General features: G+C 45.1%; 1 protein-coding gene across 3 annotated transcripts in view; it reads left to right on the forward strand.

The window, feature by feature from the left end:
* LOC144155094 (uncharacterized) overlaps positions 1-14,069 on the forward strand; it is a 303,882-nt gene extending 289,813 nt beyond the window's left edge. For 2 of the 3 annotated variants that reach the window (XM_077686340.1, XM_077686341.1), the window contains exons 8-9: positions 339-478; positions 6,333-14,069. In XM_077686340.1, coding sequence (XP_077542466.1) covers positions 339-478; positions 6,333-6,519 — 327 coding nt within the window. In that variant the 3' untranslated portion in view covers positions 6,520-14,069. Of the gene's footprint in view, positions 1-338; positions 483-6,332 lie in introns of those variants that run through there. The other variant, XM_077686342.1, reaches the window with a different exon arrangement.
* Positions 14,070-14,271: the final 202 nt, after the last annotated feature.

Raw genomic sequence — 14,271 nt, forward strand, 5'->3', positions numbered from 1 at the left:
AACTTTTCTTCGTGGGAAATCTAATGGCGACGGGTTAAAATCAAAGCCTCTCCGATCAAAAGTACAACTACGCGCGAGTCAAAGTCAGAGCTCAACCAGTCAAACTCCAAACTCAGACGACAACCAAGGAGTCCCTCACGAGAAAGCTTCGCGTTCAACCGTCGTCGTCGTTAGACGGTGGGGTTCATGATTTTTTTGCTCCTAATTTTATTTTGTTGCCGAGCGGTGGGGGGAGGGGGGGGGGGGAGGGGAGGGTGCGGCTCATGAAAGCATTCCAGCCCCTGTAAGACGCAGCACTGAGGACGTGACTCCTGTGCGGTACTCCTCCCGTGGTGCAGATTCGCGAGTCGGCCGGCATGTACTTGGACGGCGCCGGCAACCTGACTGTGCACGTGGAGTGGCTCGACTCGCAGCTCCTGTTCGGAGCCACGTACCACAAGTACGACGACATTGCGCGCACCCAGTGCCACCAAATGAAGTGAGAACCGGGCCTTCTTTCCCACATTCTGTGCTGTTTTTTTTTTTTTTTTTGAAAGAAAGAAAGAAAGAATTTATTTGTCCTGAGTCTTTACAGGGACGGGAGCAGAGGCTTTACAGCCTGACAAGGGCCTCTGCACCTAACTAAAGTTGACAAACAGGGCACTTATTAAAGCCCCAACCACATGGAGCGATTTTGCGAGCGACTTGGGGCGCGACGCGACTAGCGACGAACTACTTTTCGCCGCGCACCAAGTCGCTCATCGAATCGCTCGGTTCTGGGTCGCCAGAAACAGTCGCTCGCCTCCCGGAAGTTGCCTCAGCGACTAGCCAATAGGAGAGCCCCTACGTAAGCACGCAACCTCCGGTTTAAAGAGAACGGGGGGAAGATCCACGCCGTCCACGCAGACGTTTGCGGTGCAGCGGCAAAGAACGCTTTGCGTGGCAAAGCTTGAGTACACGCTGAAGCAGAAGCAGGAATTCCCGCTCACACTGGGTGAGACCCGTGTGGGAAAAACGACGTCAAGAAAGCGAATTCTTCACGGCGTTCATGTTGGAGCCGAGAAACGAGGCGCAGAAGGAAAAGCGTGCGCTATCGCTAGAGAAGTGCAAAAAGCAAGGTAGAAAGGCGTAATACTTTTTAGTCATGCTTGTTATGACAAATGAACAAAAAAAAATGTTTGCAAACATCCAGCGTACCAAGCGCGTTACTATGCGCAGTGCGGAAACATTGAAATCGCCATCCTCAGTCGCATACTCAGTCGCTCGACCGGTCGCTGTCATGTGGTTGCCTTGGCGAGCGACTTCGGTTCGGCGACTGCGGATCCTAGTCGCGTCGCTCGTCGCGTCGCTGGAAAAATCGCTGCATGTGGTTAGCCCTTAACAAGGATCAAATATAATATCGCAGCATTTCACTCAATAACACACAATAAAAATTCACACAATTACAGGGTAGAGCTTAGAAAACATTATCTTTCACTTAAAAAAAATAAAAAGTCACTCGTATACTTTTAAAAACTAGCACAATTGCAGAGTAGAACTTCACAACAAACATAACATAGGCGTTCACATAACAGTTGTATCCCGCAATACATATTGATAAGTAAAGCATTTTAAGTACATATACTTTATTATATATATTTAGTTTCATGGCATAAAAGGATGGACTTCATTTGGGTTTTTGAATGAATATGATTTATGTCTATGAGACCATGTAAACGATTTAATAAGGCAGGTGCTTGTTACTCGATGTGCTGTTTACCGTAATTTGTCCTCACTGTTGGGGTTTTCCTGTACAGATGACGCATGTTGTATTTAAAATTCTTATTTTCTGGTGTCTTATGAAAACTCTGAGGATAATTTTGCTGAACCCATTGTAAAAGCTAAAATAGTATAGTTGTGTTATCTTTAGCATCGAGTATTTTTCGAAACGTGGCTTAGTTTTTAAGTCCCTGATGAGGCCATGATGTTGTTCGAAGGCACGGAGGACTCTTTTTTGCATAATCAGTAGTTTTTGATCGTTCGTTTGTGTCGTAGTACCCCATACCACGATACAATATATCATTTTAGAATAAAACAGTGCATAATAGAATTTCATTTGTAGCCATTTTGGTGCAACTGGGCTGACTCTGCATAAACACCCAGCAGTTCTACTAAGCTCCATAGTTAGTTTTTGTATATGTGTGTTCCATGTCAAGCCTTCGGTAAACCATACGCCTAAAAACTTCTGACTGGTTACCTGTTCAATTTGTCTGCCCTTAAACAAAATGGTTGAATTATATAAACGCGGCTTATTAATAGCAGCAAATACACTGTATTTGGTTTTACTGACGTTTACTTGTAGTTTCTTTAGACTAAGCCTGCGAGACGGCTGGTGGAGGTAGTTATAAACCTGGTGTTCAAGTTCTAGAATAGATGTACTGCTAAAGAACATGTTTGTGTCGTCTGCGTTCATAATTAGCTTGGGAGAACATGGGATATCACAGAGATCATTTATATAAATTATAAATAGCAGACGACCGAGTATTGACCCCTGCGGTACTCCTCTAGTTATGTTTGCATAAGCCGAGGCACTGTTGTTTATGCAGACATATTGACGAGGGTTTATTAAGTATTATTTCATTAGCTCGAGAACCACACCACGCACGCCATACTTGCTGAGTTTATGCGTTAAGACTTCATGATATACCGAATCAAATGCCTTTCTAAAATCAATGAAGAAGCTAAGGGAGTATAGCCTCTGTTCGATGTTTTTAATTAGTTCATGTTTGATATTTAGCAGAGCTTTCTCACAAGATTTACTTATCTGAAAACCACACTGAGCCTCATTGATCACATTGTACTTTCTAAAGAACTTGTACAACCGCGTGTTTATTGCATTCTCAAATACTTTTGACACAACTGGAAAAACGGATATAGGCCTGTAATTAGTGAACTGACGTTTATCACCGCCTTTATAAATAGGACACACGTGCGCTATCTTTGGGCGGTCAAGGACAATGCCAGTTTCGCACATTGCGTTGATTATAAGGGCAATTATTGGTGCTATAATATCAGCTACGTATTTTCACGGAGTCGACTTTATCTCATCTAGACCTGCAGCTAGGCTATTCTTGATCTGCTGTATCAGTTTCAATACTTCCTCCGGTGTCACAGGGGTTAGTTTACAGAGTTTGCAAGGCCTAACTCGTTTGACACAAAACAAGGAACTACACTGCCATCATTTTGGCATTCCGCACTTGTCACGAAGCACTCATTCATCTGATTGGCCGCTGCAGTGTCACATAGGATACCTGCACTAGTCTGAATGGATATTTGCGGAGCTTGTTCCTTCCCAGACATTAGGTTCTTTACTTCTTCCCAAACTTTCCTAGGGCCAATTTTTATCGTAGTAAACAGCTTACGATAATACACTTCCTTCGCATGCCTGAGTTCTGTAGTCAATTTATACCTATATTTTTTAAACTCAGACAAGGCCTTGGAGTTTCTTGACTTAACAAAAGCGTGAAACATCTTATTTTTCGTCTCGATCATTTTCAATAGCCTTCCATAAATCAAGGCTGTCTAGCTCGTTGTGATTTATGATTTCGCGTAGTGATTGGAAATGCTCGATTATAGCATGCCATAAATTTTTCAAAAAAAAAAAAAGCCTCGTATGCCGCATTGTGGTTTTTTCGGTCGAATACGCACGCCCAATCGGTTGATTGAATATGTGAGCGAAATGCTTGCAGGGCTGCAGCAGTGATGCTGCGAGATGAGGTCTCCATTTTTGTTTTGCGTTGGGCATGCACATCTGGCAGCAAGCAAAAAACAGTTAGCAGTCCAGCAAAACAGGCAGGTGAATGGGCGTTCGTTAAACATATGTTGATTGAGGTGGCACTTTTTTCAGTTAATTCGTAGCTTCCGTAACAAGGTTTCTGCATGCGGATGAGTGCATGATTTCAACAAAATTTAGAGCTGAAGTGTCACCTGATAACATATGTATGTTGATATCCCCCATAATGACGAAAGGCATAGACAATCGGCTTAACATAGCAAGTACACGCTCAAAATAGTCAAAGAATTCTCGTTGGTTGGAATAGGTGGTCGATACATAACCGTCACTATTAATTGCTCTATACGTACCAACATACATTTCCTCCTAGGATCGCAAAGGGCGCAGGCCCCAGTTCGGACGCCAGTTTAGTGTCACAATTGATGGCGCGTTGGTTGCGTACTTGTCAATCTATTCTGTTATATTGCTTTGAGTAGTTCCATAAGAAAAGCGGCCGCCGCTTTTCTGATGGAGGCGAAAAGCAAAAACGCCCGTGTGTACGAGAATTCGGCGCACGTCGAAGATCCCCAGGTGATCAACATTAATCCGGAGGCCTCCACTACGGCTCAACTCATCGCCTGTGTTGCGTCGGCGCGTTAAACCCCACAATCAATCAATCAATAAATAAATAAATAAATCAATCAATCAATCAATCAATATATCAGTTAATTAATTAATAAATGAATAAATATTAATTAATCCACTATATGAGGTTTGTTAAGGATCCTTTAATCCGTACAGATGCTCCAGGATTCTAAAATAAGGTTTATAAAAGCTGATACAATAACATTACTCCTTTCTTGTTCCCAACGGCCATTTCGACTAGATCGTATGGGCCACGTGGCTGATCGCGCCCTGATACAAAGTAAACGCTGTCAATCAATTAATCGATTATGCGTCTTTTCAGGCACTCGCGACCATTCCTTTTTTTCACTGCATTAAGTGACCTGCCATTACGAGAGCCCATTGCGGTGTGTTTTCCCTCTTAAATTTATCAATGATCCGCCGGCGGGAGGCTTACTGAAGATTTAAGTTGTGCGTGCAAACTGTCCTGTACATGAAGATTGAGGTATTTGTCTGTAGTGCTATATCTAGCGTACATGTAGGTCCCGGCGAGATAAGTGACTGGCGAGTCCCCAGTGATTCATCTATTTTCGTTCATTTCTAGATGATTTGCTTGGAGTTTGAGGCAAAAGTGTTACCATTGTTATCAGGGCAAAGCAGTCTTTTTTAACGAACCAAGCATTGATTTTGTCTTCATGGCCCCTTTAAGTGCACCGCGCCCGTAAACGTTGTCTCTAAAGGCGTTGACCGACTACAAAACGGTCTCACGATCAAGTAGCAGGTGACGGAGAAAGAACTTAACTCCATGTCATTTTTCTTTGCAAAAACACTAAAAGACGCACAGCATCACACATTATTATTTTATATTTTTCTTGCTTTCGAGAAAGCCCCTTGATGCCCCTTAGCATTCAATTTATACAGTAAACCCTCGTTATAACGCAGTACTTAGTAGACCAAACTGATTTCGGTATAAGCGATACTTTCTTAAAGGCGGGGCTGAATTGCTCTCAGTGCACTGCTGTGGTGACCACGAAAAACGTTGCCTAAAGCGTGAAATCAAAGTAACTGATTTCGTTATAATGAGGGTTCACTGTATAAAATTAGGAAACTGATCTCGAAAACTTGCGCCAGCGTCCTTTGGGCTTGCACAACAATATGAAATTTCGCAAATATTTCTGCGTTCTAGCTAGCTGTATTTTCTTCGTATGTGTTAGTGCAGTTGAAATCTAATTCAAGTGCGCTGCAACCTATGAATTCGTTTGCTGTCGTTCGCCCGATGCAGGAGTTCAGTTCACAAATTGTGATCTTCTGCCATGTATTTTTGTTTTTAAGACATGTAGAAGAGGAAAGACTCACGAAGCTGCTCGTACGCAAAGCCAGTTCACCGTAAGGTACCCGTTTGTCTGGCACCCATTCTACACGAGCTGGCAACCAATCACAGATTGTACTCAGTTACAAATAGTTTTCAGGATCTGGGCGCGGGTTTCCAAAATTCTTTGGACGTACAATATTGTAAGAACAGATTTTGATTGGCCGTTCCCTATACATGGTTGGTACCTCCCGAAAAACAAGAGCGTTGCCAAGGCGCCAGCCAATCCCAGATGGCTCACACAATTCTTCCCTTCGAACGTGTTTGCGAATAGGGTGCATGGCCCACTAAGGGTTTACAGGAATTTGCCGTCACAATAACCTCTGTTGATAAAAAAGGCGTTTTCCATGGGCATCCGCTCGCCAGTTACTAATTTCGGGCTCTAAACTTTAACGAAATGAGCACACTTTGGACTTGGGTTCGCATGCGTAGTTGGATTACCGTGCTGAACGCACGAAAAAGAAAGCGGTTATCCAGTGGTGGAATGGTCTCGCCTAGGACGGAACAGTTCATGAGATGTGCCGGAAACAGGCCGCTAAAAGAAGACAGCCAGAAGGGGGCGGCGACTTAATTTAGCCTCCTCCTCTTTTCCCCGGCGTGTGTGCGCAGACGCGAGATAGCGGCCCTGCAAGCCGAGAACTACAACCTGGAGCGGCAGGTGTTCAGCTACCAGAAGTCCATATCGTACGCCAGCGCCCGGGGGCAGCCGTCCGAGGACCTGCCCGACGACTACTACGCCAGCACCGTGCGGCGGCTGTCGGAGACGCAGAGCCTGTCCGAGTCCGAGTACGCCTGACGAGCCTACGAGGACGGCCTTCCGCACAATCGCCATCCCGCTGCCTTCGATGCACCCGCCCCGCGTCGGGCCCATCCGCCGCTGAGCGTCGCCTTCTGATGGCCACTTCATGTGCGCACACGGACGCTTCGTTCTCCACGCCTCCTCTCATCATCTACATCGCCGCCCACCGCGTTCGGAATGCCAAGGTCGCACTGCTTGCACGTCCACCCACCCGCCCTCTTGTGGTCGCTGCACTTCTGTCAAGTCGGCGTCCTGGCTACTGTCAAGCTAGTCGGGAATAATGCGCCCAGTGGTAGCGGCTCGCACAAATACTCCCTTAAAAGCGCACCTAACGTGCATGTACACTTGCACTGTGCTTTTCGGAAGCTCTCGACAAGTTTCATTATGTTCCACGCGCGGAGAATGCAGTTTTCTTTTCAAATTTTGGTGGAAAACTTTGGTTATAAGCTGGACGTCCCTGACTGAAACTGGAATGGTGATTAAAGGAACCAAAAAAGGTTGGAACCTTATAAATTTGCTAATAAGTTTCGGATTTTGAGTATACCGAATCGGGTTGTGGGGCAGCAGTTTGAACTTGCTGATTTCTAGACATAGCTTAATTAGCGTCCCCCCCCCCCCTCTCTCAACAACCTACAAGCTGCCGTGTTTTCATTGAAGTGGAACCAGGCCCTTTTCCTAGACGAAGGCGCCATGCTTTCAGAATTTTCCTCCGTGCTGAAATATTTCTACCGTGGCGAATTTTATTTAGCGGGGAGAAGTTCCTCCTCCGTGCAAGCAGTGCGACCAGGGAACTCACATGCTTGGTACCTGCCCAGTATTGAATTATAGCGGCTAGAGATCTCCAACTCTAGCCTTTCCGATGCTTCGATTCCATAGGTTGCCATCTTGCGTGTTCCACAACAGTATATTTGTACGCTACTGTATTGTGTTGACGGAGGCCTGTTGGGCTTGAGCATGATGTTTGGGGCACGTGAGAGTACAGGTCTTGCATCTTAATAGCTGCATCGCGAACAATGGTCAACTTCAGCGTAACGCTCCTACCGACCTTGGAAGTTGCCGTTTCTTGCAATGATTGAGCCTCGGTAATTACCCCGCACTGTATACTGGAAGGCATCAGAGAATGCCTTTCTAAAATTTCTCAGCGCCTAAAACGTATACAGCACAAACCGATCTTTGCTGTAGCGTCTGATCGTCACGCATTCATTCATGAACCAGCAAGGTGAAATAGCGGATCAATTCAGTATTGCAATAGGGTGTAGGACGGTGCTGTCAGTTACTATTTCGCGTGGCATTTGATAACTGCACAGCCTCGTGGTTGCCACGTCGTTGAGAATCCGCAAGGAGGCGCCCACGAGCTGTCAGGGAGAGTTCCCGCAGCTCAACAAACGCCTGTTCTCTGAGTGCACGAATTTTGTATGAGCAATCTCGTAGGAAAAGAGCTGCACGCTATGGAGCTGAACCTACTCAAAACAGAGTTTTACATGCCCAAACTGTTGTACGTGCCAAGATCGAGCGTTTCGCTCATTGTTTCTCTCCCGCTTACCATGGAGAATAGGGGGCCATAAAAAGCCTGCGCTGTACGGAAACCGAACCGTGTATTTTAGAAAAAAACAGCTCGGCGTCGCTCCTTTGATTTCTTCCCTTGCACGACAAGGAAAAAGAAACAGCATTGGCTGGTGGTCATCTATCACTAATAATGCCAAAGATGAAATGTGCCTCCTTTCACCTTCTTTTTACCATAGTTTCCCCACCGCTATCAAAGTCCATTTTATGCCTTTACCGGAGTCCATATTTCTGTTGGCTTCGAAATAAATAAACTATGAATAGGCAAAGCCAAGTTAATGCAGATAAAAAAAAAAAGAGATGAGCATTTTATGCCACTTGTTAGAGATAAAAACCTCGTCTGTATGGTGCGTACAGATACGATCAAAAACTCCGAATGTGCCTCTAGAGGAGGTTTCGTGGTGCGTTTATTTCTCGGAGGTTAACAATCCTCACATTTGACCCGTGTGCCAATGTCGAGGTGTTACATCTTGTTTAATGTCTGTTTCGCATAATAAAACTGTGGCACAGGTTACGCAAAGCAGGTTATCTTATTTTACCCATAACGCTTAAACACTTCGTACTTCTGTGGTCTTATTTTTTGAATAACACGCGAGAATGTCTCTTTTAGACCGTATTTGTCGCGCCGCACTTTAATTCGACACTTGTGCTGTAGTTGTACTGCATGCTGGGGCATTTTTATCACAGGCGTGGTGAATAGGCACTTTCCAAATAACCTCACGTCTACTGTTACTGCGCCTACTGGGGCATAAAGGTGACAAGTGTTTAATGTCGCGATTCTGCTTTCCGGTGTAAAAACAAAACAAAATCAACACTGAGTAACGAAAAATCGTGCTCTAGCTCCCCAAACAGGCGGTATATGCGGCCCTTAATTTTTCCCATGCGAATTTCGCGTTGCAACGGCAGGGCGCACTGAGGCGGGAGATTCTTATTGACTTAATCACTAGCGATAACTTCGATGTTCGTACTCAGTATATATATCCGAGATCGTGAGCTCTGAATTGGCTTTTTTCGCAAAGCGTCATCCTTTCCGGTGGTATAGAATACGTTTAGTTCTGAGCACTGGGCCTTCGCATGTTTGCCAGTTTATTCTCCTGTGATGTTCCCACAACAGGTGGGACTACTTTGTGTATTGACAGCCGTCTGTCCAATTAAAATTTTGGTCGTGCGTACATGTCAATATATAAAGTTAACAAACATATAATACGCGTTTGCCGTACGCACAAATGTTTTAACAACTAATAATTGTATGTGTGTGTCATATGTTAGAAGATGCACAGCTTGAGACAAAAGCAATTGCTGCAAAAAGGCAGCAGCTTTGTGACATTAACACTGAGACTTTAATAAAATGTCATGCAGAAAGCTAAATTGACACTAAAAATGTTTGAATGTTGTGGCAATGCTTTACAGGTGTCACTTTTTTGAACTAAGAAAGAAGAAATGTTTGTTAGAATTTCAGTAATTGAAGTTTGTGACATTATGTGGAAAACCTTGGCCACCTTGCAATGTGGATTGATGGTATATGATACCGGCCCCAGGGACAGATTCCCGCGGGTACAGCGGGTACGTTGCCTGGCGTAGGATTGCTTTGCCGTAGGGTGAGGATTAGAGCGAAATGGAGTCAGCCGGGGTCACGCCCTTGGCATTGGATGCGCCTTTTGTGTTATGCTTGTGTTACCCGGGGGCTTAAAGTACCTGCTTTTCTTTTGTGAACACCGCAAAATGCCTGCCACTATGTGCGTCTAGTGTCAATGAATACTTCGCCTCATTCTGGTCAGCACATTATCAGCGTCCAGGCCACAGCGGCCTGTAATGCGCTGTCGCCGAAGCCAGGGTTTCGTTACAGTAACCGTGTTATCTTGTGGCGTGGTGTCTCATGTGTGATAAGTGTGCACGTTGTCAGCAGCAGCAGTGGCCGGATGGGGTAATCAGCGGTTGAACATTGAGGCGACTTTTATCTGTCGCATTCATTTTCTGACGTCTGTGCGACCCATGAAATTTGTTTTCTATATTTTGTCCCCCTCACTCTTCAGAGCGATGCCTAGGTCCTGGGAGCAGGAAGACGGTCGAGGACGTGGCGAGAGTTTCACCGTCGGCACGAATGGTTCAGGAGTGAGCCTTTCTGGTAGAGTGCCGTGGCAGGCCGGGTCCATCGCTAGCGAAGCGCCCTCCCTCCCACCAAGACAACGTTTGCCACGTCGATCTTCGTCTTGGGTTGATCTCGTCCAAACGAGTCGTCTTTCCCTTGTCGAGCGGACTCCCTTGGCGGGGCGCCGCCATGTCGTGTCAGTTGTTGCTCCGAACCTTGCATGCTCAAGTGCCTCGACACCCTTTGGCGTGACGTTCATTGTTTTTGCACTCGTGATCCAAGCTTGGGTTGCGCTCCCCCTTCGCGAAACGTGCTTAGGGATCGTAGACAAGCAGACTCTTTGGATACAGGTAGACATACCGCCTGCCCATCAGCCATAATGTCGCATCCACAGCCAAACATCCGTGTCACACGATATATCTTTGCTAAGAGTAGCTCTAGCTTCACTCTCACAACACACGCGGTGCCCAATCATACCTTTTTTTCAGTCAGCGTCCGCACGGTGGCCCGTTGGCGTGGTGGCAATAAGACGGAAGGTGCTTAGTCACATGTACTCTTTGTCTCATCAACTCGTTTCCCCGTTTTGTGTTTGTAACCTGAACCGACCTGGTTATTTAACTTTATTGCCTGAAGTTACTCCCACGAGTCTGTGGTTTGCTGTTTTTATCTCTCATAATATCAAAGCAGCATACCATTTTATAAAGTTGTTCCACTTTTGCTGCCTGCCAGTAGCGTGCCGGCATGTTGCGACTCAATTTACCCGTCACCCTCCTTCCCAGTTGTGCGCGAAGGTGCGAGTGCTGTTTCACTTTCCCAAAAGTAATTTCATCCACTCTGCTACATCACCAGGACCAAATGAAGATTTTGATAGCTACGCTTACATTGAAAGTAACCTGCTGAGTTCTCAAAAAGAGATTTTACAGTCCCTTCAAGCATTGCAGTGGGTAGTAGCCAGGTTCTTGAACAAAATATAACAAAAGACTTATAGGCAAGGCAGGAATTTAGAATTTTTAAAGCGTCCTTGCTATTTGCAAAACAGCTTTAACAAAAACGAAATAAAATAAAATTGTGCGCTCACCGTAATAAATCATCTTAGACACGCCAGCTTCATACATTAAACAACCTTCTTTTGTTATTTCACTAGTTACCTGCCCTCCATTGTGTTAACCTTCTCCACAAGTAAGTAAACTCCGGCTTAGACTATGCTTGGCGTTCTTTGAACGGGAGCGGGAACCACGTGAATAGACGTTTTACGCCGCCTATCACTGGTCGATTAGTTGTTATAGGGAAAGCAGAAAATGGTAGACAAAAAAAGTCGGTCTCTCCTGGCGGTCACAATATTCTCCTCGGCGCTTTCTGCTGCGAGCCCAGTGGCGGCACAGAGTACTACGTGGGCAAACATGGGCCACCTCTGCCAATCGATATTATCGTTCTCCAGCGTTTGCGCTATGTCCGCCCAGAGTTGCAACATCGCACTGGCGAAGGTGGCATCCACCCTGTACTTTCATTATTATTTTAAAAGAGCCGTGTAATTTACTGCAGACCGTTAATTAAGAAAAGGCAGGTGGGAAGTCAGCGTTTGTAGTAATTATTACGCAAGTTTCCCGAAATTAGGTCGTACAAAAATAAAGGTGAACTGCACGAAGTAAGCGAAGCATGCTTTCGCAATCAAATTTTGCTTCCATTCGAACGTATGTACAAGGATCGACGCGGCCGTTAATTTTCTCGTTAATTAACGCTAATTAACCTTTCAAACGCTAATTCTAGAACAAATGCTTTATATTGGAGTATTAGGCGAAGTCCCAAAGAATTGGAAGTCTTTTAAGTGGGGGTGAGGGGGAATCGAAACCGGTGTCTGCATTGATATATGCTACGTTGAAGCATGGCGCGCAATGCGTGATCGTTGTATACATCACATTAAAATTTTTGCTTTCTAGTTCGAATAGAGACGTCAAACACCAACACACTCGACGGAAAACTGCTGTAAAGCATATCCGTATTTACAAACCGGTTCTATGATACTTAAAATCTGCTAGCTTTTCGTAAGGGGGCTTCCTCCGGTCATTTTAACATTAACTTGTACCCAAAGATCATGAACTCAATGTAAGATAATATTCAGCCGTAGTGGAAAACTAAAAACATGAAACAAACGCCGAGAAACCACAATGAGGTGTAAACGCTTTCTTAGGAAGGCCAGTCCAGTAAACGTTGATGATTTGTTTCCTACGTGTGTGCTACTTTTTATGTGCACTGTTTTTCGCGATCTTGGAAATTTTGCTTCTTGTCGCACTTAACACACGCCCACTTCCGTGAACGTGTCTGTGCGCATATGGGAATGGTTAGTTTTGTCTCCAGTATCTCTACAACCGCCAGTATAACCCGAGTAAACGGTCGAGACCGTAGCCATAACAAATTGCTTCAAAATACTGCACCTGGACATCTTCCTCTCATCGGCTGCGTCTTTCAGACGTATTTACCCCATATTTTTGTGTGTTATACATTCCAGCGAATCGTGGCATGTAAAGTATAGGGCATTATTTATATGCCTCTCACTGCTTGCGTGAACTTTCTGAAGTGAGTTTACAGGTGTTCGGAAACCAATTTACCCAAAAGAGAATCTTCGTTTAGTTATTTGAATCGTTCTCCGCATTAACACTCGAATGAAACCTAATTAAATTTACAGAACCGATTTAGTGGGGGGAAGGGAAGGGGGGGGGGTGGCTTGGAGGCCTATTTACTCGTCTAGCCGGCCCGTTGTCAATTCCTAAACCCTGGAGGTTTTTTCAGAAATAGTTTCCTGGCATACACTGCGGGTAGCTCCCATGAGCGTTGCATGAGCGTAGCGAAGGTAATGCATATTTTCTCTTTTCCTGGAAGGCCTCAGATCCAACATATTCACCATTTTCATAAAATATTTCTGAACTATCCACGAGCATGCTTTTGCGCCTATACGACACCACTATAATGTTCCACATCTCCTGATATGTGTGAACGACTCTCGTGTATTGCAGCCGTGCGAATATTTCAACCTGAACTGCTGGGGTATCACAAACACTTAGTTTTATCTTGCCCGGGTTCACACGATAACAACGAAGGACCTTACGTATTTGAGCATCATAAGACATTAGGAAGCAAAAAAAAAAAATGCGTAAACGGTCTGAGCAAACTGAATACGATTGCCTCCGGAGCTTGAGGTGAATTTTTGTTGTTGTTGCTCGACCGCAGCATGATGTCGCACTCGGACGTATCCAAGCAAGTTCATATAAGGTACCAGTGGTCCAGAATATTAAGGTTCAGACAACCGCTCTCTCCTCCCGTGTAGTTAAGACACAATGAATTCTGCTCCAAAATGTTGAAGAGAAAGAAGGGCGGACATCCTTGCCCCGACTCGCACTTCGTAAATTGTGCGTCGTCGATTTTGTCGCCACTTCCTGCTAGCGTCTTCTGTTGCCATTTAACGTGTCTGATTATTTAACTCTGCAAGTACCTGGAAATTTGGGTTCCAATTTGCTGCTGCGTTTCCTGCTTTTAATGTCCGTGGCTCTCGTCTGCTGTGTGCACATGTGCTGTGTATCAAACTCAAAGCAGAGTTGCGTCATGAAGGTGAACGTTTTATTGGCTTTGTGTTCGTGTATAACCAGCAGGTAACTTCCGCCTCTCCGTGTCTGGCAGCGCCACCCGGTGACGTGCCCCATGGGCTGGAACCTTGTCCTTGTATTGGTTGGAATAAGGCCCTTAGATTACAGGGTGCCCAGTTCTTTTTACAGCCAGCAAAATGTTCCTGCTGGCGTGTTCGTATGCGATAATGCTTGCCCACACTACATATATTATGTGCCATCACTTCTTACCCTTACATTGTTGAAATAAACTGTTTCTGTTTGTCTCGTCCACGCAACATCTGGCTAGTCGCTTTATTGGAGTATTTGTTGCATGCGCTGTTTAAATAAACAACGAGCATCATAAGCCAGCTTTAGGGCTCAGAAAATGCACGTGTATGCGGCCATGTTCAAGCAAAATAAACAAAATGTATTGACCAAGTCGGATATTTGTTATCCGTAACATGTCTTATGTGACAATTATCTATCAGAGATACAGAT

Source organism: Haemaphysalis longicornis, unplaced genomic scaffold, assembly GCF_048455015.1.
Source record: "Haemaphysalis longicornis isolate Haplotype H1 unplaced genomic scaffold, Haemaphysalis longicornis Haplotype H1 scaffold_1, whole genome shotgun sequence".
NCBI classification, from domain to species: Eukaryota; Metazoa; Arthropoda; class Arachnida; order Ixodida; family Ixodidae; genus Haemaphysalis; species Haemaphysalis longicornis.